General features: G+C 40.5%; 2 protein-coding genes across 3 annotated transcripts in view; one reads left to right on the plus strand and one right to left on the minus strand.

The window, feature by feature from the left end:
* The window catches only part of MCUB (mitochondrial calcium uniporter dominant negative subunit beta), a 99128-nt gene extending 97154 nt beyond the window's left edge, over window positions 1-1974 (plus strand). Inside the window, exon 8 of the mRNA XM_060779104.2 lies at window positions 1555-1974. Coding sequence (XP_060635087.2) covers window positions 1555-1632 — 78 coding nt within the window. The 3' untranslated portion in view covers window positions 1633-1974. The remainder of the gene's footprint in view (window positions 1-1554) is intronic.
* Window positions 1892-20817, minus strand: CASP6 (caspase 6). Of its 2 annotated transcripts, none has more exons than XM_060779106.2 (8): window positions 20644-20817; window positions 14999-15037; window positions 13695-13737; window positions 12567-12719; window positions 9729-9805; window positions 8865-9040; window positions 6789-6945; window positions 1892-3968 (listed from the first exon to the last, which is right to left on the minus strand). In XM_060779106.2, the coding sequence occupies exons 1-8, from the start codon at window positions 20684-20686 to the stop codon at window positions 3730-3732; spliced, it is 927 nt and encodes a 308-aa protein (XP_060635089.2). In that variant the 5' UTR covers window positions 20687-20817; the 3' UTR covers window positions 1892-3729. The 2 variants fall into 2 exon arrangements, with proteins under 2 accessions (XP_060635089.2, XP_060635088.2); XM_060779105.2 differs by having other exon boundaries at window positions 14999-15040.
* Between the last annotated feature and the right edge of the window lie 3519 nt (window positions 20818-24336).

Here is a 24336-nt window from a genome sequence, read left to right on the forward strand (position 1 = left end):
AGTGGCAGCTGTCGATAGCTTTATCAGCAAGGAAGGGAAATGGACCATTCTGCACGGCACATTTATTTTCCTATCTATCTGCCAAGCATCCAATGTAGATTCAGCACAACACATTTACAAAGTCAATAGCTTTCCTTGCTATCCTCAGCACATCATTTACCCAGTGGTGGTGTGCCTGAAAAGACTCTTCTGTGCTCTTTCACTGTATGTTGTTTCTCTTTCACTTTCAAATTTTAGAGATACACTTGGCCATTTGTGTCCACCATGGTTTGGGTCCAGGACCCCCATGAATACCAAAATTCATGGATCCTCAGGACCCATTGTATACAATAATATAGTAAAATGACAAAATCAAGGTTTGAGATATATATAGAGAGAGAGAGGGAGAGAGAGTCTTGGTTGATTTAATTAGTTGATGTGGTATCAGTGGATTGAGTGTAGCTGAAACATAACTAAGATGGGCCAAAACTAACAAAATGAAGTTCAACAGAGACAAATGCAAGATATTCCACTTAGACAGAAAAACTGAAATGTGAAGAATTGGGGGCGCCTGGCTCAATAGCAGTATGTGTGAAAAAGATCTTGGAGTCCTCATGGACAACAGGTTAAACATGAGCCAACAATATCATGCGCCGGCAAAAAAAACCCAATGGGATTTTGGCCTGCATAAATAGAAGTATAGTGTCTAGATCCAGGGAAGTCATTCTACTCCTCTATTCTGTCTTGGTCAGACCACACCTGGAATACTGTGCCCAATTCTGGGCACCGCAGTTGAAGGGAGATGTTGACAAACTGGAATGTGTGCAGAAGAGGGCTTAAAGAGCCGGGCATGTTTAACCTGCAGAAAGCTGATAGGAGACATAATGGGCATGTATAAATATGTGAGGGAAAGTCATAGGGAGGAGGGAGCAAGCTTGTTTTCTGCTGCCTTGGAGGCTATGACGCAGAACAATGGCTTCAAACTATAGGAAAGGAGATTCCACCTGAACATTAGGAAGAACTTCCTAACTGTGAGAGCTGTTCAGCAGTGGAACTCTCTGCCCCAGAGTGTGGTGGAGTCTTCTCCTTTGGAGGCTTTTAAACAGAGGCTGGGTGGTCATCTGTTGGGGGTGCTTTTAAGGTGATTTTCCTGCTTCTCAACAGGGAGTTGGGACTGAATGGCCCACAAGGTCTCTTCCAACTCAGTGATTCTGTAACTAGCCACGAGACCCACTCACAGCTAATACGGTCAACTCTAATGCAAAGTTATTTTCCTCTAAAGGCAGAAGTACTTGTCTCAAGCATTTTGGGCTATTGGTAAAGTTATCCAAAGCTGAGGCTCCATTAAAATTCAGTAAACAAAGGGAGAACAAGAACCTCATATATTGATGTTCTCTTTCCCAGTCAGACACAAACAATAGTTGGCAGCCTCCTGTATGGTCTTCACATTAGGACAGATTGCCAAATGTTTTCCATCCAAAGCATGTGTTTTCCAGAGGAAATATAGTGGGCTGTTACAAGGCTGACAGAATCTGAACACTGCATAATAGTTTAATTCTTCTGTTATGTCCACAGGTGGAAGAATCCTTGAAACGTCTGAAGAATCCCTTAAAATTGCATCTCCCAATCGAAGAAATAAATGACAAACATTAATTTTTCATATACCTGTGAATGTATTAACTTTGTTAAGATCAGCAACTGGATATTTTGGACAGTTTGGTGTGTTTTTTCCCCCTCAGAAGGAAAAATCTACCACAAAAATTGTGAACTTCTAATAACTGGGATTTCTTTTTCATGTTTTACACATAAATCTGAACTTTCCATGTATATATTTTATTTCTTGTAAACAAAGAAGGAACCAATAGCCAATTTTGGAGTTTTGAGCCATTGTTGATGAACAAAGAGACAAAAAAATGTTTTGTTTTCGTTTATTTTACTCTGGGACTTCCTCTATTTGAATGTAATTTTCATAAGGAAAATAAAAAAGACATTATAGTTTTGGAGGCATTTTTTCTGATGGAAGTCATACACAGAACGTCTCTTGGAAATATCCGATAATCTACACATCCACGAACGAATACACAGACAGCAGTCATTTATAAACATGTACCATATACAAAAAAGAAATGATATTTTAAAAAATACCAAAATTTGTGGGACACAGCTTAACTGTGCCGACATCATCCTCTCCAGAATTGGAATGGGAAGCAAAGTCCTGGAAAACCTGCATCTCCAAGCACTGTTTAAAAATTGTTGGTGATGCCTTTGGAAAGCCCAACAAGTGAGCAGTGGGATGCCAAAATCTCCCAGTAGCCACGCGAATTGCATAATTAAATGGGTTGTTGTGTGTTTTCCGGGCTGTATGGCCATGTTCCAGAAGCATTCTCTCCTGACATTTCACCTGCATCTATAGCAGGCATCCTCAGGGATTGTGAGATCTGTTGGAAACTAGGAAAATGGGGTTTATATATCTGTGGAATATCCAGCAGGGGAGAAAGAACACTTTGTCTGTTTGAGGTAGGTGTGAATGTAACAATTGGCCACCTTGATTAGCATTTAATGGCCTTGCAGTTTCCAATGTATGGCTTCTTACTGCCTGGGGGAATCCTTTGTTGTGAGGTGATTAGTTGGCCCTGATTGTTTCTTGTCTGGAATTCCCCTGTTTTTGAGTGTTGTTCTTTATTTACTGTTATGATTTTAAAGTGTTTTAATATCAGTAGCCAGATTTTGTTCATTTTCATGGTTTCTTCCTTTCTGTTGAAATTGTCCACATTCTTGTGGATTTCAATGGCTCCTCCATGTAGTCTGACATGGTCCACAGATATATAAACCCCATTTCCTAGCTTCCAACACACCTCACAGCCTTTGAGAATGCCTGCCACAGATTCAGGCGAAACATCAAGAGAGAATGCTTCTGGAACATGGCCATACAGCTCAGAAAATACACAACAACCCAGTGATTCTGGCCATGAAAGCCTTCGACAATACATTCGACAATGCATAATTAAATCTTTTATAGTATTTTGGTGGCACTTGCTAAAGGTAAAATATGGAAGGAGACCCCTGTAGTACAACAGATGAGGAAAGCGATCCCTGATATACAGATTCGCCTGTATAAACAGAACTTTCAAAAATGTTTAAAAGTACAAAATTTCAGTTACAAAATGTGATACAAACAGTAATTCAGTGCAAAACAGTTGGTCAAAAGCAGTTGCAGTTTCTCCAGTCGTTCCTGACACGACAAAAAAAAAGTTGGTCAAAAAAGCTGCTCTTTTTTTACTCAAGTGATTTAATTTCCAAAACCTTCCTAAGGTTAGCACAAATGTTAATTTCGAATCAAACAACTTCAACAAATACTAAATTTTGTGGGATGCCTACCAATGATTTTTTTTATTTTGAATTTGTATTGACAGCTTTGCTGATAAAATTATTTCAAATTTTGCAACTTTAATATTGGGAACATTTAAGTATTACGGTCACGTTTTGTAACTTTACTGCTTGCATCTGCCATTAATGTTTCCATGTTAGAAACAGCCCAAATTGACCAAATATGTACAGTGATTAGAGCTAAATAAAGCTGTTCTCATTATCTAAACATACGTAGCACCAAGATTTATCTGAGCTTAATGAGACTTGTTTCCAGATAAATGGGTACAGAATTGCAGCCTAAAAAATTCAAGTGTTTGACTGGATAAGTCATTGACAGCAAAAAGGAAGCACTTAAAAAAGCTAGACAAAGTTCTTACTAAGCTACTTAGATTTGGGGCGGAAATACAACTTCTTAGTTAACATTGAAGCAAAGCAAGGGATCTGCTTTTTCCCTATTGCCTTAATATCTCTGCACACATCCACTTTGCGGTGAGATACTTTCCTGTTGACCATCGTCAGCAAATCGGTGAACTCCAGGGAAGAACCATGTCGTCTGATAATCTCACACAGATCTTGGATGTACCAGGAACCATTTACAGTCTCCCGGTGTGAATAATACCCTGTTGAGAAGGAGAAAACAAGACAAAGTTTTGATGTTGGGGAGTGAGACGTTGTTCTGGATCTGCATCCAGTATTTTGAACAAGACGGAAGGCATCTATGTGCTAGCTATGGGTGCATCCACATTTGGGAATTAATGCAGTTTGACACTCCCTTAATTGCCATGGCTCAGTGCAGTTGAATCATGGGAATTGTAGTTTTGCAAACCCTTTAGCCTTGTCTGCCAAAGAATGCAGGTGCCTCATCAAACTACAAATCCCAGGATTCCACAGCATTGAGCCATGGCAATTAAAGTGGTGTCAAACTATTAATTCTACAGTTTAGACGCACCCCCTAAGTCTAAGGGCTAAGTCTAGATCATGGGAAAGCTTGCAAATTATCTTATGATCTAATGCAGTTTTCACTTTGGCCTCAGCTGAACTTATGCTTAGAACTGCACCATTAAACTCCTGTGGTAGGCTTGTTCCCAGAACATGAATGATTAATAGCTACTTCGATTTTTCACTCTTCAACAGCACACATTACAAAACAGTTCCTCAAGTTCACGTCTCAAGTCTAGAAGAGCAAAAACACCCAGCAGGGCTGCTTTAATAAAAGAGACAAATAATACAGTTCCACTCAAAGTTATCTCCTTCCTTTGCTTAAGCCAGCTCTTGGTGCATCACCTGAACAGAAAGGTCAGTAGATACTAGTATTTTTTCATGAATCCTTGAAGGTCACTTATGGACTATGGTGAAAAAATGACACAGGTTGAAAAGATTAGGACCAGAAGTGTTCTGGATTTGAGATTTTTTTAAAAAGATTTTGGAAGGCTTACATAACATACATAATGAGATATCCTGGAAATGGGACCCAAACCTGGAATTATTTGTATTTCATATCTTAAACCAGTGGTGCACCATCTGTGGCCCTCCAGGGGTTTGGGACTTCAGCTCCCAGAATTACTGATGTTTGGACAAACTGGCTGGGGCTTCTAGAAGTTGGAGACCCAAACCCCTGGAGGGTGACAGTTGTGCACCACAGTCTTGTACACATAGCTTGCAGGTAATGTTATATGCAGTATTTTAAATAATTTTGTGTGTAAAGTAAATTTTGTGTTCACTGAACCATCAGAAAACAGGTGTCACTATCTCAACCACCCATGCAGACATAAAGGATATATGCATCCTACACTAGTCTCTAAGACCCGTTGAATGGAGTACCCACCACACTATTGTCCCGTTCAGAAGTGCTCTTTGTTCACCCATCTTTATTGAGTTATGGAACTAATAGAGAAGTTTGTATATAACCTCTTTCATACTCTTATTCTTGCATATTTATTTATTTAGTGTACTTTACATCCTTCCCCATTGACTAGATCACTGCTTCTTAAACTGTGGGTCCAAATCCAAACGGGGACCCCTTAGCTCAATGTTGAGGTCCTAAAAAGTAAAAAAAATTCTGAACATCACCTCTGTTTTAGACATTTACACAAATCTGTTGTGTAATGTTTACAAAGGAAAATCCGCATATTTAACAAGCCTTGCAAATGTTGATTGGTTACCAGTATAGGTTTTATTTACCTATATAGCCAGGGTCATGCAAAAGATTCTCGGGTGAAAAGAGGTTGCAAGTAGGGAGGCTTTAAGAATTGTTGGACTAGTCTATGTTTGTGCATATATTTTATCCCAATTCGGGACATTGCAGTTGTTTACATTTTGTAATATAAGGGCACTTCTTTTCTGCTCTATTTTTCCATGCAAATTATCATGGTAAGATGTATTTCTTCTTTGAGCAAGCCTTAAGAGATGCAATAGTTGCTTTTGCCAGACTGCTGAATTATATGAAATTTATTTTCACTCCTAAATAGGGATGCAGACTACCTTCACATATACTACTGTATTTGCAAAGTCCTCATTCCTGCTAACCTTTCTGCTAATCCCAGTGGACAGGACTAAGATAAGAACACAGTTTATTTGGGCAGGATTAAGGAGAAATCTGTATCAATCTTACAGTGAATGTCATAACCGGAGGAGTTTTAGCTTCACATAGTAAGTTACACAATTGCCTCTCTTCTGCAAAAATAGGGAGATTATGTGTACACATCAATATCTTGACTTGGTACAATCCTTCCTGGAAGGAATGGTTTTTCCCTTTCATTTTCCTCTTAAGAAAACACATAAAGGCTTGGACGTTAACACATAAAAAGCATGAATGCAATACCCATTTGTATTCACATGTGTGCACCCTTTCACCAAAACAAAAATAATGCAAGTGTATCAAAATACTAACTTCAAATAAAATCCCTCCCAAAGTTTTGAAGGTAAGGTAATTCCTCAATTTAGTTCAGTAGAAGTAAATAGAAGTAAAACCAGCCGGGCTTTTCACAGCAGCAATAGATCACACCAATCAAAAGGTTGGCAGTTCGAAGTACGGCTCAGGGTGAGTACCCGACCTTCAGCTCAGCTCACTGTCCATGTAAGCAACTTGAAAACAGCTGTGAGTAGGGATATTAGACACCGCTTAAGTGGGGAGATATTTTACGGAACCATAAAAAAGAAATACGAGACAATGTTGGTGATCAAAGGAAGGAGGAAGTCTATGATCAAGGGCTCTTCAGCATGGAGCAACAGCACCCCCCTGTGGCTGGAATATAGCACACCCTCTAGATTGCTAAAGTTGGGAAAATGCTAACATATACCTCTATCTGTTGTCTGTCCTGTCTGTTTAATGGCATTGAATGTTTACCGTGTATGTGTTCTGTGATCCACCTTGAGTCCCCTTCGAGCTGATAAGGGTGAAATGTAAGTACTGGACATAAATAGATAAATAAAAGATATACCTTCTGCTACAGAGTAACACATGAGGAAGTCTGCACCAGCAGGTAATGTATACACTGCAGCAGTATCAACTTCTGTTTCATTGATGTCTGATTCTTTTCTGCTATCCACTGTATCGCGAGCAAGAACTGGGTCGTCATGCTTATCTCCTCTGCATGCCTAGAATTAGAAGAAACACCTTTTGAAGCGATGAATCATAGCTAGGCAACATTACAATTATCATGAAAAGAACCCCAGTTATTGACATACATCCTACAAAGATTAATTCCTTTCTCTTTCTTCATGAAGAGAGTTGAGTCTTTCCCTGGGAAATCTTGGGTAACAAAGAACAAAAGCTGCAAAGAGTATATTTGCTTCCTATGATTGTCTGCATTTTCACCCATAAGCTAGGGCTTAAAACCACAGGTAAAATCTAAGCTGCCTTTCTTAATCTGCAAGAGAAAAAGAGCTTTCCATAAATGGACAATCACAAACAGGCATTATCTACCCACCCTTTGCTAAAAAGGAGGAAAAGATAACAAATGTCAGCCCTGCTCACTACTCGATTGTTCCGTGCAAATATACTGGACTAATCTCAATAATTTCCCCCAAAATACTGATTGTAGTTAATCTTTCCCAATGTGGTGCCTTTCAGATACGCTAGAGCACATCTCCCATATTTCCATGGCACAGCAGACAATGCTCATGCTCTCTGAAGATAATGGAAAGTGTCCAGTAAAATTGGACACAGGCAATACACTCAAACTTCATCACTTTATTTACATGTGAATCAAAATAAATGAAAAATTCTATTAGTTTACTTATTTTTATCAATTATACTGGGGAAAATGGAACGAGAAAGGAAGAGGGGGCCGACCTTGAAGTGACTGGATTGACCTTGAAGGAGCTGGGGGTGGTGATGGCTGACAGGGAGCTCTGGCATGGGCTGGTCCATGAGGTCACAAAGAGTTGGAAACGACTGAACGAATGAACAACAAAACTTATTTTTATGTGTTTGCACCGAAATATATTGCTCACTAATGCAAAGCCAACTTTACATTTTCAAAATACAATTAATTTTCATCTCACCTCACAATGTAACTAAAGAAGCATTTCTCAACCAGGGGGTCGCAAGGGGGTTTCAGAGGGGTCACCAAAGACCATCAGAATATATATATTTCTGATGATCTTAGGAACCCTTTTGGCAGAGAAGGCTGAAGATCTCTCCGCCTGTCCTTCTCTTCCTTTTGGAAACAGACAGCGAATCCTCCCACCAAAAGCCCTGCTCTGCTGTGATTGGGGGAGGACTTTCTGAGACTCCAAGTGGGGAGGGGAGAGCAGGCGTGCTCGGTGCATTGCAGCGTGGTGTGCATGTGTGGGTGAGGGAGAGTGTGTGAGGCTGGAGGGAGGCTCACACCAGCAAGTCCCTTCAAGACATGGGGGTTCTCTGTGGGAACTTTGGCCCAATTCTATCATTGGTGGAGTTCAGAATGCTCTTTGATTGCCGGTGAACTATAAATCCCAGCAACTACAACTCCCAAATATCAAGGTCTATTTTCCCAAAATTCCACCAGTTTTCACATTTGGGCATATTGAGTATTCATGCCAAGTTTGGTCCAGATCCATCATTGTCCGAGTCCACAGTGCTCTCTGGATGTAGGTGAACTACAAATCCAAAACTCAAGGTCAATGCCCATCAAACCCTTCCAGTATTTTCTGTTGGTCATGGGAGTTCTATGTGCCAAGTTTGGTTGAATTCCATCACTGGTGGAGTTCAGAATGATCTTTGATTGTAGGTTAACTATAAATCCCAGCAATGACAACACCCAAATTACAAAAATGATTCCCCCCAAAACCCTGCCCAACCCCACCAGTATCGGGTATTTGTGCCGAAATTGCTCCAGTGAATGAAAATACAGCCTGCATATCAGATATTTACATTATGATTCATAACAGTAGCAAAATTACAGTTATGAAGTTGCAATAAAAATAATTTTATGGTTGGGTTACCACAACATGTGGAAGTGTTTTAAGGGGTCGCGGCATTAGGAAGGTTGAGAACCACCGAAATAAAGAGTCCAACTGCTCCCCTTTCTCACCTGAATTATAAATATTTTTGGCTTGCCTACTAAGCTTGGGCATTTATCTCCTTTGAACATGTTGGTCAATGACTTTATCTCTATTTTAGCATCATAGGCATAAACATGGTCATCTTCTCCGTGGCTCAGGAAAACGCATACGAAGCAGTCTGCATCATCATGTTCATCTGTGGACACTGAAAAGCAATCAGGTTGCAATTTCAAAGTTTATTTTACAATAAATGTTTGGTGAAGTAGCAATGGACCAAATCTCATTGGCTCACCTTGAGAGTAAATTTTAACAAACCCAATTACTCCAGAATTCAAAAGAAAACTGAAAAATCTAAACATCACTTTGACATCATTGGATCCCATTTCAATACAAAGCATAACTGTACAAATCCCTCTTTTTAAAACCATGCAATAGGAGTCATTTTCAGTCTCCTCTAGACTTTGGTTGATCATGGCCTATCTCACCAAGCCAAGAATCATAGGGTTTATTGTGACTTAAGAATGCCAGTGGTCCAAATGGGCATTTATTGTTTTGGGTTCCATTGGCCTTTTTTTAACACTTATAGCAAGTCACAAATTAAGGAAATTGAACGGTTACATTCTCCATCCCTGTCCACTGAGTTCTCCTGATTTACGTTTCCAACAGTACTAAAGGGTTCATTTGCTGGACAATATATAGTCTTTTAGCAGTAAATGTGAAAATATGGATATTCTGCAGCAATTAATTAAGATGCCAAGTAAATCTTTAGCTAAGCCAAAGGATTCCCCATCCAACCCACATTTACATTTTACCAAGAAAGTTACCTGTTCACTGGCAAATTGCACTACACTTGTTGCTGATACTATTTAAGCAAATACTATAAAGCGACCTACCATTGTAAATGTTCTGTAACACCTCTTCGGCTTTCAGATCATCAAAGCACTTCACTTCAAATCCAAGGTCAGTCAAGCTATTACAAACAGAACAGTTTCATTCTAGCATCCTATTCAGGGTAATGTGTATTCAGTTCTGGAACTCACTTTATCCTTAGTCAAATAATGCAAATCCATCTAAATATTATGCTTTAGCTGAAAGAAATCTAATAACTGATCCATTTCTGCGGATATTGATGGCTCAGGACAAAGCAACAGCAACATCCTTCACTTGTTGGAAGTGCCTACTGTATATACAGGCAGAACAAGATAGGTTCTGTAGGTTTGTTCTTAAGTTGAATTTGTTTGTAAGTCGAACATGTCCATTTTTCAAGTGTAATATATATACTGGCATAAGCTTTGACTTATACCAGTATTCTGGCGGGAAGGTAACGGCACTCCATGCAGTCATGCTGGCCACATGACCTTGGAGGTGTCTATGGACAACGCTGGCTCTTCGGCTTAGAAATGGAGATGAGCACCACATCCCAGAGTCAGACATGACTGGACTTAATGTCAGGGGACTACCTTTACCTTATAAGCTTTGGATGGCATAGGGAAGGATTAACACCCCTGTGGTGTTTTGTGTGTGTGTTTTGTTGTTGTTGTTGTTTTTGCTGTCTGTTTCCCTGTTCAGTAGATTTCATCTCACTTCCTGTCCCTATGATAACTGGATTTTGAAAAAATTGGTTTGTTGTGGAAACAAGGATTGGTGAGAAAGCTTCAGTAGAGACACCTTTTCCACATGATAGCTCTTCCAGGAGTAAATTTCCATTCCTAGGGGTAAATTTTTCTCACTTCTGGTTGTCTCAACACCATCTGTAACTACGCGTCATTTGCATATCAGATGTTTGTAAACCAGAGACTGCCTGCACTCATATACAAGTCTAGAAATCGTTAAAAAAATATACACACACCCACAGAAATTGGGCCAACTTATCTTCAGGTCAAAGTAAGTATTGTACTTTCATCCTTATCAAAACTGGAGCTTATCCTTCACAGCATTGAATTGCCACCCTAGTACCACGTACTGCCTTTTTGAATGCTTTGGTACAAAAATTCTGATGGCAGTAGCAGCAGAGGTGGCTCTTTGGTGGTTCACCTTCCATGGAGAGCTAAGACAGCAGAGGGAGTTGTTGCTTCTTTTAGGATTTCCTAGGATGGACTAAGTTCTCAACTTTGGCAACTCTACTCAAAGAAGGTGGTGGTGGTTGCTTTTTTGATAGGAATTAATACTTAACATTTAACAAAAAGGGAACCATCCCTTTTTCTAAACAGTGGCAAAATACCTTTTTGAATGCCTGGGAAAGAAAATGGAGGCAACAGCAACCAAGCGCAGTGCTTTTCTCTGCAAAATAACCTTTGACTTATCTGTGGGTCCTATCAGAATCTCTAATTTTGACCCCAAAACTTGCCTTGTACATGATACTGATGTATACATGTGTATATACAGTAGTTGCTCTATTTTTAAAGTATATTAATATTCCAATGTTAAAAAACTGTGAAGCAGAAAGCTTTGTCAATATACAGCAAATGACAAACAGGTGTTCTAGCACTATTCATATGGTATTATCAAACAACTAAGTTATATGTTTCTTCTAGCCCAAAGAATGGGACTCAAACCAATGGATTCAAATTGAAGGGAGAGGAAAGAGGTTCCACCTCAAGTCTAGTAGAAAGTATTTATTGATGCCCCCCCCCCCCCGGGCACACAGAAAACTGGGCGACTTGGAAGCCGCTGAACAGACTGCGCTGTAGCACCATGAGATGCAGAGCCAATCTTAAGAAATTGGGCTACAAAGTGGAATCCACGACATGCGAGTGTGGAGAAGAGCAAACCACAGACCACCTGCTGCAATGCAACCTGAGCCCTGCTACATGCACAATGGAGGACCTTCTTGCGGCAACACCAGAGGCACTCCAAGTGGCCAGATACTGGTCAAAAGACATTTAATCAACTACCAAGCTTGCAAACTTTGTGTTTTGTCTGTTTGTTTGTTTGTTTTGTTAAAATGTAATACAAATGTCTGGTTGCTCCTGACATGATAAATAAAATAAATAAATTGATGATAAGGGCTGTTCAACAGTAAGATAAGCAGCCTTGTAGTTGAGGTCTTCATTGGTGGTCTTTAGACAGAGAACAGAGGTCCATCTCTTAGTAGTACTTTAGCTGGGTGTCCCTGTACAGATGGTCTAGAACAGTGGTTCTAGACCTGTGGGTAACCCAGATGTTTTGGTCTTCAACTCCCAGAAATCCTAACAGATGGTAAACTGGTTGGGATGTCTAGTTGTAGACCAAAACACCTGGGGACCCAAAGGTTGAGAACTCCTGCTCTAGAGGACTTGTTTTCTGATTGCCAATAGTTAGAGCATCTAAAGAACTTCAAAAGCCCCTTGAGTCCACTGGAACTAGTAGTAGTTTTACTCAATATCTCCGATTCTATTATCATCGTAACAGTTCTGTAATATAGGACTATCTTATTGTCCCTGTATTGGCAAATCTATAACGCCAGAGTTGATGGCTTGTAACAGGCCAACTAACCACTTCAGGGCTCATGTAGCACTTGAATTGACTGGCTATTTTATAACTTACTTTAAACACACACAAAAAGTTAGTGTGCTACACTTCTGGAGATGTCTGTTGTGTTATCTCGTCTTTTGTATGTGGCAACTCTGTATTAAACAAAAACTCACGTCAGCTCTTTATTGTTCTACAAATTACAATTGAATTGGATTACACTTTTCCCACTTCCAATTACGTAAATAAATGTGCTTTCTAGAAAACAAATATTTCCTTACCCACGTTTCAGGTTCTCCCTATCAGCAAGAGTGCCACGTCTCTCTGGTAACATTAAGTGCCAGTAAAAATGCTCGTGATTGAAGATAAGAGCAAGTCCTCTTCTCTTGTGGTTCATTTTGTATTCTGCTGCTGGATCAAAGAGATGGTTCATTCTTTTAAAAAACAAACAAACACAGCAGTTAGCACATGCAATTACTCTCTTACTCATACACAACATATGTCACTGCTGCTGCTGAATCTGTTTGAAGACGTTGACAGCTAGGATTCAAAGACCTGTAGCACTTTGCGTGACAAATCAAACTTTATATTTCCAAAACAGCAGTGTCACAGGCCAAGCTGTTTTTGAAACATGATGGAGTTTCAAGAACAGTTTAAGAGTTTAAGAGTCAATGTGTAGTTCCACTAGACCAAGAAATTCGCTAAGTAGCAAGAAGCCCCTCATGCACCTAAAAAAGCAATCTTCCCTTGTGACAAAGTTTCTCTAATTTATTACTCAAGAAGAAACTAAAAAACACAGGCTAACTTCAAGTTCCCTCCCTCTTTCTTTGTACCCATCCATCTCTGAACTTTTCAACAATTCTACTCTACAATTAGGTTCCTAGCCAATATAGTGATAGTGTAAAAATCATGAATTATCACTTATTGGTTGCTTGACAGTGAGCACAATTGGAAATATTACAACAATATTTCAGGCACCCCTAATACAGCTTTGGTACATTCAAAACCATTTGACAGAAAGAGGACAAGGGAGTACATGTGCTGGTGCAACACTTGGCATATTAGACTCCAGTTGTTATGTTTCATGCAGGTCTAAATTAGGCTTAGCTACCCTGTTTTCAATGAATGTATTTTTGCAAGTCAAATTACATTTTTGTAAAAAAAAAATAGTTAGATTTATGCATTCTCAGGCAAAAGAAATATGTACTATATGGATAAACAACTGTATTTTTGTAAATGGAATCCTTCACTAGGCACCATTTTAATGCCCTCTAAAATATTTATTGTTGAACCATATCATGGAGCAAAATAGCATTTTATAAAAAGAGCCACTAAATTACTGGCATGTGGTTTCTAATAACAAAGAGCATAAGATATAGGAATATAGCTAAAACAATAAAGAATGTTACCTTTCATCTATGGCATCTGTCTCTGTGAGGTTTTGCTCTCCATCTACAATTCAAAAAATAATTGAAAACATGGATGAGCCCTGTGCATTCAAGTAGTTCAAGTTTATTCGATGCTTGGACCATAGGTCTTTCACATATAATGCAAACAAATAAATATATGAAAACCAGATTATTAAATACAATATAAAATACACAATTAAAAGCCTATATACATTATTAAAATGCTACATATAGCGATGACAAGATACGCCCTTAAAATGCTACATAAGATGCTGCATAGAATAGCACCTACATTATTATTTTTTATTTTCATGTCAGGAGTGACTTGAGAAACTGCAAGTCACTTATGGTGTGAGAAAACAGGCTGTCTGCAAGGACATTGCCCAGAGGATGCCTGGATGTTTGATGATTTACCATCCTTGTGGGAGGCTTCTCTCATGTTCGTGCATGGAGAGCTGGAGCTGTCAGAGGGAGCTCAACCCGCTCTCCCCGGATACCAACTGATGACCTGTCAGTCAGCAGTTCTGCCAGCACAAGGATTTAACCCATTGCACCACTGTGAGCTCCATCTGCATAACTGAAAATCAGGTAAAACCAAGTAAATACAGCATTATTAAAACTTGAGCAGGGAGCACCTTAGATATAAACAGCCACTATTAGTTAAAAGCATCCCCAGGACAGTCGATTGCAATATCAGAAATTAGCATTCAAGTATAAGCAACCACCAGTTTTCCAATTTGCTTTTTTGATAACATGCAGGCATTTCATACATTATTTACATTTAAACCAATTGAATATGAATATGCATTGTGAATTTTGCATTGAGATGCTTAGAACACTTTTTCCAAAATCTATGACTTGTAATCCAAAAGAAGACACCCTGTTTTGAAAACATTTCATCAGTGAAACTTATGACAGGCAACTGTGTGTTGGAATGCGTCCTGGATCTTTTCTGTCCCAGAAGTTCCTACATACTAACAAAATAAATACTGTACTCTACTCTTAAAAAACAACAACATACTGTTGCTTATTATCAAGATCTTGAAATCATGAGTGAAGCTACTGGTTGTTGGTGGCTTCCTTGTCAGTGAGTCAGTGAAATTGTTTTGAGTTTTAGTTTGAACTTTAAAAGAACCATTCAAGGACCCTCATAATTGGTTCAAACTAATTTTGACTCTTTGCTCTTTCATGAGTATCCCCATATTCTTCTGTGGGATAATTTCCTTCTCCCACCTATTTCTTTCTTCTGTTCCCACTAACACGTTAACTTCCAATTATATTGTTAACAAATGTCAAGTACTTACCTTTGACTTGCAACTCATTCTTGCTATCCACATGGATTTCTCCTATGAGAAAAAGCCACATATTTATTGCTTTCTATTGTAACACACATTTGAGTTCAGTTGTAAAAAAAAAGAAGAAGAAGAAGAAGAAGAAGTGTAGTTAGTCTAAACTGAACAATTTATTTTCTCTGGTTTTCTGTACAGCAATGGTCACTTCATTTAACAGAGTTATACTTGTCACGGCATGAATAATATTATTAGAAAGACTGTATCCACAAAGTTTGTGCCAACATGCTATGTGCCCTGCTACAAACAACTGTGTGGCAGACTTTAAGAATGTATGGCACCACTACTGAGGGAGTGGGAGACTTTGCAGATGATTTTAAGTGTTTAAATGTGGTCAATAATATGCCTTGTATCTCAATATGTGCCAGACTTTAAGAAGCGTGCCTGAAAAGGAAAGCAATTTTTCCTCCTAGGGTGAAACTCCCAATGTCAGTAACCTGATTGCTTGCCTGGGCTTGAATAGTATACACCTTGATTTATGAGTTGCTTTCTGCTTATCTAAAGCAACAAGACTTTATAGGTGGACTTTGTTCTGGTGATCTTTGCTGCCATCTATGTGGACAAGTGGAGCCAAGTGTGCACTGAATGTAGTCTGCCTAATCCAGACATAGGAAAAGGCAACAGGGATATCTCAAAGGGTTCTTTCCTAACTCTGTTCCAGTTTAATGAATTGTGAGCTGCCCTGGGTCTCATTTTGGAAGAAAAGTGGGATATTAAAAAATGAAATTTCCAGAAGGACTCATTACCCTTTGCTCCCCTGGCCTACTTGCTTCTTTCTGTTTCAGTTCCAATGAGCTGGCTATTGAGACTTCTCTAGCAGGTGAAATTTCAAAGGGAGCAAGTATCTGAGGAGGAACATTATGCGCTGCTGAGGGGAGAAATTAATCTATGATAGATTAAACTTTTGATTTTAAACTCAAGTCTGATTATTATGATACCTTTCTGCAGTTTTAGAAAAGTGTTTCTTAAATCTGGTGCAAACCACCACCTGGGCATTTGTCTGAACACACGGAGACCCAAATGGGTGGTGAGAAGTTACTATGTCTATGAACCTCACCCCCAATATTTCTGTATCTCCTTTGCAGAGGGCTTTATAACCCCTATAAAGCCCTATATGCCTCGGGCCAGGCTCTGAAATCCTTCTTTCAGTTCCACCATTATTCCACCCTTCATGTTTGTGGATGACATAAGAGAAGGCCTTCTGGGTGACTAGCTGCCCCCAGATCTCAAACCCCATTCCCAGGGAGACTAGAATGGCTATTGCCCTGTTGTCCTTCTAACAACAAGCCCAAAGCTTTTTATTCAGGCAGGCTTTTAAAACAGGACGTTTTTAACAAGCCAGGAGATTATGTATGGTGTTTCAATTATTTTAACAATTTTACCTGTTTAATGTGATTTTAACTGAGCTGGAAGAGACCCAAGGGCCATCCAGTCTAACCCTGTCATGCAGGAATAGACAATCAAACCACTCCCAACAGATGGTCATCTATTCTCTGTTTAAAAACCTCCAGGGAAGGAAACTTCACCACCCTCTTAAGGCAGCATATACTACTGTCAAACAGGTCTAACTGTCTGCAAGTTCTTCCCAATGTTTAGATGAAATCTCCTTTCCTGCAACATGAATCCATTGCTTATTTTAACAATAGTACATTTATTTCTATTTTATTGTTTACTAACTTGGGGACCCGGTAGTGCCCAGGTTACTTGAAAAAGGCATTGTTTGTTTTATGGTGATAGGTCATATGTTACACTATTTCTAAGAAAAAATCAATCTTTGCTTTTGTTTTTTATGACTCTTCCCATTAGAAAATGTGTAAGGATGTGGGTGAACTACAATTCCCGAAAATCTTGGGTCAATCTTCCCCAAACCCCACCAGTATTTACAGTTGGTCATCTTGGGTCTGTGTGTCAAGTGTGGTCCTGATCCTTCATCTGCTGGGTTCAGTGTTCTCTGAATATAGATGAACTACAACTCCCATATGCCAAAGTCAATCACCCCCAAGTCCTGCCTGTATGCACAGTTGGACAAGTTATATCTGTGTGCTATGTTTTATCTGGGCCCAACAGCAGCTGGGTTCAGTGCTTTCTGGATAAGGGTGAACTACAGCTCCCATATGCCAAGGGCAGTCACCTCCAAACCCTGCCTGTATGCACACTTGGCCATGTTGGGTCTGTGTGTCAAGTTTGGTCCAGATCCATCATCAACTGGGTTCAGTGCTCTCTGGATAAGAATGAATTACAACTCCCATATGCCAAGGACAATCAGTCCAAAAGTCCACCAGTATTCAAAGTTGGTGTGCCAAGTGTGCGTCTATGTGCCATGTGTGGCCTAGGTCTGTCATCTGCTGGGGTCAGTGTTTTCTGAATATGAGTGAACTATAACTCCTGGATGCCAAGTTCAATCATCCCCAAACCCTGTCAGTATACAAAGTTGGCCATGTTGGGTCTGTGTGCCAAGTTTGGTCCATATCCGTCACTTGCTGGGTTCAGTGTTCTCTGAATACGGGTGAACTGTAGCTCTCTGATGCCAAGGTCAATAACCTCAAAGTCCATCAGTATGCAAAGTTGGCAGCATTGGGTCTGTTTGCTCCAGACTTGTCATTGGTGGGGTTCAGAGGGCTCATGGAATACAGATGAACTATAACTCCTGGAGGTCAAGGTCAATCACCTCCAAATCCCAGCAGTATTCAAAGTTGTCTGTGCTGGGTCTTGTTGCTACTAAGAGGTTGCAACATACTTTATCTAAGTTGTTGTAAGGATCAATGTTGTTTGTGCTATAACTTTAAGTTGCTGTAAGGTTCAGGGCTGTTTGTGCTACAGCTGTTTCAGTTAATTGAAGAGTTAATTGAGAGTGTTATTTTCATGTGTATAAAGATAGCTACTGTGTGTTTAGTTCTTTGCCATTGTGCGTTTATGCTATTGTGCATCTATGCCTCTGTGCCGTTCTGCTTTGTGTAAGCCGGGGACTATGCTGCAGATGTCCTGCGAAGACACAGCCATGAGAAGAGGACAAGGATTCCTGCTTATCTCAGCTGAGTAGTGATATCTCTCAGAAGATATTGTTTCATGTTACTTTTGTGGAAACAGTAATTCTGCTACTTTGTTTTTGTATGCTGCCAATACTACAATATTTTCTTTTCTACTTTAAGCCAAAGTCTCGTGTGTTTTTCTTTTATGAGTAATTTCATCACACACACAGTTAACTGGGCTAGAGTCAATCTGCATACTACTCATGCTAACGCATGACAGGTCTGTGTGCCAAGTTAGTTCCAGGTCCATTGTTGGTGGGGTTCAGAGTGCTCTTAGATTAGAAGTGAACTATACATCCCAGCCCCTACAACTCCTATAAATCATGGTGAATTCTTCCCAAACCTCTCTAGCATAGGAAAGGGTAGGAAAGGGTTAAGGGAGAGGCAGTGGGCAGTGTCATGGAAATTCCACACCAATGAAGAGAGAAAGGAACTCTGGGATGTGGTGCTCACTATAACCTGCAACATCCTTGGGTGGAGGGCTTTGGTGGCTCCACAGCACTGTGGGTTAAAGTTGTATGTGGAGGCTGGAGGATGTCTGTGGAAGTGGACAACTCTGCCACATACACATATACACATTTTCATTTTTATTGTGTGTATAGATTTACTTAATATTCTGTAGGTTTACTTTCTTTTTAAGGTTGTGAGCTACTCTGGCCGGGTAATAATACAGTAGAGTCTCGCTTATCCAACATAAACAGGCCAGCAGAACATTGGATAAGCGAAAATGTTGGATAATAAGGAGGGAGTAAGGAAAAGCTTATTAAATGTCAAATTACGTTGTGATTTTACAAATAAACCAAAACATTATGTTTTACAACAAATCGACAGAAAAAGCAGTTCAATACATGTTAACATTATGTAATTACTGTACAATAGAGTCTCACTTATCCAACCTTGGCTCATCCAATGTTTTGTATTATCCAATGCCGTCTGCCTCCTGCCCAGATCCACAGCTGTTACAAATCCACTGCGATGTTTTGGTGCTAAATCATAAATACTGCAATTACTATGTAACGTTACCATGTATTGAACAGCCTTTTCTGTCGATTTGTTGTCAAACATGGTATTTTGGTGCTTAATTTGTAAAATCATAACATAATTTGATGTTTAATAGGATTTTCTTTAATCTCTCCTTATTATCCAACATTTTCACTTATCCAACATTTAGGTGGTTCCTTTATGTTGGATACGTGTGACTACTGTATTTACAAATTTAGCACCAAACATTGCAATGTATTGAAACAGCTGTAGATCCGGGTGGGAGGTAGACTGCATTGGATAATATAGAAGGCTGAATGAGCGAAGGTAGGATAAGCGAGACTCTACTGTAATAATAATAATAATAATAATAATAAAGTCCTAGACACTTGGGAAGTGTCCGACATGTGATCCAATACAACAGCCAGCAGAGTGTCTGCTGTGGACTCATCTTGTTGTGTTTCTAATAATAATAATAATAATAATAATAATAATAATAATAATAATACCGAGCTCGTATGTCTGGGAAATCTGGCATGCTAAAGATGGTGGGAACTCTGTAGCCTCTTTCAGTGGAAAACAAATGGCACAGACACTGTGGGGACAGGTGGGGTTTCCAGGCACCACTCATTTCACCCAGGGCTCAGGTGCACATTCTCATTACTGCCTGCACCTTGGACGGAAAATAAAAAGGCTGGTGCCATAAACAGTCAGAATAGTGTAGGCACATCCCCCTGCAATCATCCGCTGGTGTTAAAGGCTGGGCTTTGTGTGCCCTGCCTGCCACATAACCTGTCTTTGCAGAGATCTGTTCCCTCCAGTTACCATCAGACGGGCTAGCCCGAGGCGGACTTGTTTTGCATCCAGCTGAAAGAAACCACTGGTGTCCATTAGTCAGCCTCTCCCTGCCCCCAGGGAGAGACCAGGTACCAACCAGCCCAGCAGCAATAAGGCAACGCGGAAGGAAAGGCTCCAGGAAGGAGAGAAAGGACAAAGGCAAACCAAGGATAACTGTCTGCAACAAAGGAGGAAGAGGCGCAGGCGCCCAGTAAGAAGAACAATAGAAAGGCAGGGAAGCTGAGCATTGTCCACACCTCTGAAGGGAGATCAGCCTCTTGTTAGAAAGTAATGCCCCCAAAATAAGGTGACCTGATGCCCTGCAAATATAGGGGGCTACAAACCCCATCATATTCATCCATCATGCATGAATGCTGTCTTGGGATGATGGGAGACAGCGTGCTGGAGACAGGGGTTGTATCTATCTACCTTGTAGAACTGAATGCAGTTTGGTGAGGCAGTGAAGGCTAAAGAGCTTGCCAAACTACAACTCCCTCGATGGCATAGTTATGAGGCGTGGCAGTCCAAGTGGGGGCCACAGTGTAGCACCACTCCATTTGCTCAGAGGACTCCTGGGTTGAGCCGGGAAGGGGCGGAATTGGAGGAGCATCTCCAGTCTGGAAGAAGGGCGCAGATGCTCTCTGTGCATGTGCAGAGGGCCAAGCCGAGCAAGGGAAGGGCGGAGACAGGGCGAGCCCCCTTTCCAGAGCTGTCCTTTTGTTCTGATCCTTTCCAGGGCGATGGCTTTCCTACCTGAGGAATGGTTGGCGTTTCTTTGTCTCTTGGAGCTGGCCATGGCGCACAGCGAGGCGCAACAAAGAAAGGGACCCTTTGGCGAGGCTGTTGCTGCGGATGGAGTTGCCCTCGCTCTTTCTTTGACTTCCTGGAAGGGAGCCACTGGCCTGCCTGCCTCCCTCCTTTCCTCCCTCCCCGCCCTTCTCTCCTCCTCTTCCTCCTCCCCCTCTTCGAAACCCTCCACCCACTCCTCATTTCTCTCTCTCCAGTTACAAAGTTGTGGAGAGCTCCCTTAGCCAGGCAGGGCTTGATAAGGCTCCTCTGGCACCCTGAGCGTTGCTCTGGCTTCCCTCCAAGTTAGGAAGGAACCCAAGGGTACTACAGTATGGAAGGGAAAGGAGGGCTAGACTGGGCTTGCCCCCGACACCGTCTGTGCTTAGGTTTAGCCTTAAAGGTAGAGCTGTGCCCAGATTTTGCCCCAAGCAGAAAAGCACATTCCAACGCATCACGGTGTGTAAAATTACTGTTGTGCACCATCAAGTAGCAGCCAATAATGAAAGGACCAAGGTAGGGACATCTCTGGCCCGTCCTCTGTTCCGATATCAGCCAGCACGCCAACACCTTAAATCAAGGAATGATTTCCTAAGATCTAAAGAGATACTGATAGGAACACCTCAGCAAGCAAGAGCTCAAAAGTGGAAGGTTAAAACCCAGAACCTGAAACCATTGCTGACTCCCTCCTGGGCACACAGAAGACTGGGCGACTTGGAAGGCACTGGGAAGACAGGCCAACAATTGTCAGCATGCTGGAAGAAGCAAAGAGCACCAGCACTGAAGCAATGCTCCTCTGTCATCAACTCCGCTGGACTGGCCACATTGTCTGAATGCCCGATCACCGTCTCCCAAAGCTATGACTCTACTCCAAACTCAAGAACGGGAAATGTAATGTTGGTAGACAGGAAAAGATGGGCTTAAAACCAACCTTAAAAACTGTGGCATAGACGCCGAGAACTGGGAAGCCCTGGCCCTTGAGCGCTCAAACTGGAGGTCAACTGTGACCAGCAGTGCTGCAGAATTCAAAGAGGCATGAAGGGAGAAATGTGCCAAGAGGAAGGCATGTCAAGCCAATCCTGACCAGGACCGCCTTCCATTTGGAGACCAATGTCCTCACTGTGGGAGAACATGCGGATCAAGAATAGGGCTCCACAGGCATCTATGGACCCACCACCAAGACACCACATCTGGAAGACAATAATCTTCGAGCTACAAGAGATCACCAAAGTAAGTACCACGAGATGCAGAGCCAACCTTAAGAAATAGGGCCACAAAGTGGAGCGACATGCGAATATGGAGAAGAGCAAACCACAGACCACCTACTACAATGCAATCTGAAGGCCCTGCCACATGCTCAATGGAGGACCTTTTTACAGCAACATCAGAGGCACTCCAAGTGGCCAGATACTGGTCAAAGGACATTTAGTATAATGCCAAGCTTTTTTATACTCTGTGTTTTTTAAATACATTACATCTGTACCTTCGGTTCGCTTCTGATACAATAAATAAATATGTCCTTTCCAACCTCAGGTGACTACAGCACTGTTTTGTTGTCAAGATTTGTTCATAAAGGGAACAGTACCCAGAAAGGTTTTGCCATTGCCTTCTTCTGAGGCTGAGGTATGACTTGCCCAAGGTCACCCAGTGCAAGGTCACAAGATTACTACCTCACCCGCTTTATAGGGAAAAAAAACAAGAGCATTTTTTGTTGAGTTCCAGGGTCAGAGAAGCAGATGGCAAAAACAGAAGAACGACCTACCTCAGGAGAGTGTACTTACTCCATCAGTGTTTTAACATTTACACAAATGATCAGCCACTGCCAGAAGGACAGAGAGTTTCATCTATGCTGATGATAGATCAAGCTCCTTGCCCATGAAAGATGATCTTCCATTCTGATCAATGTTTCTAAAGCTTACTACTCAAGAAGCTAAAACACAGAAGCTAATTTCAAGTTCCCTCCTTTTTTCTTTCTATTCATTCAACACTAAGCTATTCAAAAATTCTACTTTACAATAAGGATTAATTATCCAATGGCAGGAGTATAAAATTCAGAGGAATAACATATTGATTATCTGACAGCCAGGGCCATAGCCAGAAAAAACATCCGGGGGGGGGGGGGGGACGCAATGACATTTTTTAGCAAATCATGAAGAGTAGTTCCATAACACAAAAGAAATTAAATTATATTGTTCATTAAATATTTTATATAGATTTAATTAAATCAAATTTCTATTTTAGTTAAAAATTTTCAAGTCTTAAAATAACTGAAAATGACTGTTAATTGACAATTTGTAGTTACAAAATAATAGCATAACATCTGTTGGAAAGGAGCCCCCGGTTGCACAGTGAGTTAAACCCTTGTGCTGGCAGGACTGAAGACCGACAGGTCACAGGTTCGAATCCATGGAGAGTGTGGATGAGGTCCCTCTATCAGCTCCAGCTCTCCATGCAGGGACATGAGAGAAGCCTCCCACAAGGATGGTAAAACATCAAAACATCCAGGCGTCTCTTGGGCAATGTCCTTGCAGATGACAAATTCTCTCACATCAGAAGTGACTAACAGTTACTCGAGTCACTCCTGACATGTCAAAAAAATCTGTTGGAAAGATTTTAAAACTGTGTGAATACACTTTGATAGAAATCAGGCTCCATCGATAAACTTTGGTGTACATTCAAGAATGCAAGTCAGAGTTCACAAGGCACAATTGTGATTGCTCCTAAAATATTATAATTGAACCATTAGTATCATGGAGCAAAGTATTCTTTTGTAAAAAGATCCACCAATGACTGAGATGTGTGTTTTATAACAAAAAGAATAAGATACAAGAACATAACCCTTCTCTTTCTTCTTTGTTGTCCACTATATGATATTTATTTAACATAACAAATAACTTTTCCTTTCATCCATGACATTTTTCTCTTTGAAGTTTTGCTGCTTAATTATTCAAAAAATAATTCAAAACATGGTTGAGTCCTATGCATTCAAGTATAAGTAATACCCAGTTTTCCAGTTTGCTTTTTTAACATGTGCTTGCCTTCCTCTAAGTCTGAGAGAGTGACTTGGCCAAAGTCACAGTGCTAAATAAGTTGTTTCCTACACTTCTGTAAACAACAACACACTATTATTTGGATACCCAAGACAGGGGAAAAAACTAACTTTCATGGTTGCAAAGATTTCAACAGGTGAAACTTGTATAACAAATACCACTGCTGAAATTCCCTCTCTAATGTATCACTGTTAAAGGTAGAGGAGCCCTGCATTTTCAAAATCTTAAAAGCAGGGAGGAGTTGCTTTCTGAGGATATAAACTAATCTCCCAATGTAACCACTGTGTTAAACAAATAAGCAGCTGCCATTCAGAAGCTATCTTGCAGTCATGAGAGATGAAAGAATAACTTACAAAGAAGTTCGGCTTCAGCTTTTATTACTACCCTGCAGAGTGTCCAGTATCTCCCCAATGTATATTATCCATAATGTCTGTTATGGATAATATTCTGAATAATTACAAGATTTCATTAACATTATTCAACTAAACAACAGTATATACAGTGAACCTTTCACATACATTGGGATTAGGGATGTATGTTCCCTCAAAAGTAGGAAAACTGCAAATTAAAAAAACGTACTTTACCTGATACAACACCTTCCTAGGGATCT

Source organism: Anolis sagrei, chromosome 5 (genome assembly GCF_037176765.1).
Source record: "Anolis sagrei isolate rAnoSag1 chromosome 5, rAnoSag1.mat, whole genome shotgun sequence".
Taxonomy (NCBI): domain Eukaryota; kingdom Metazoa; phylum Chordata; class Lepidosauria; order Squamata; family Dactyloidae; genus Anolis; species Anolis sagrei.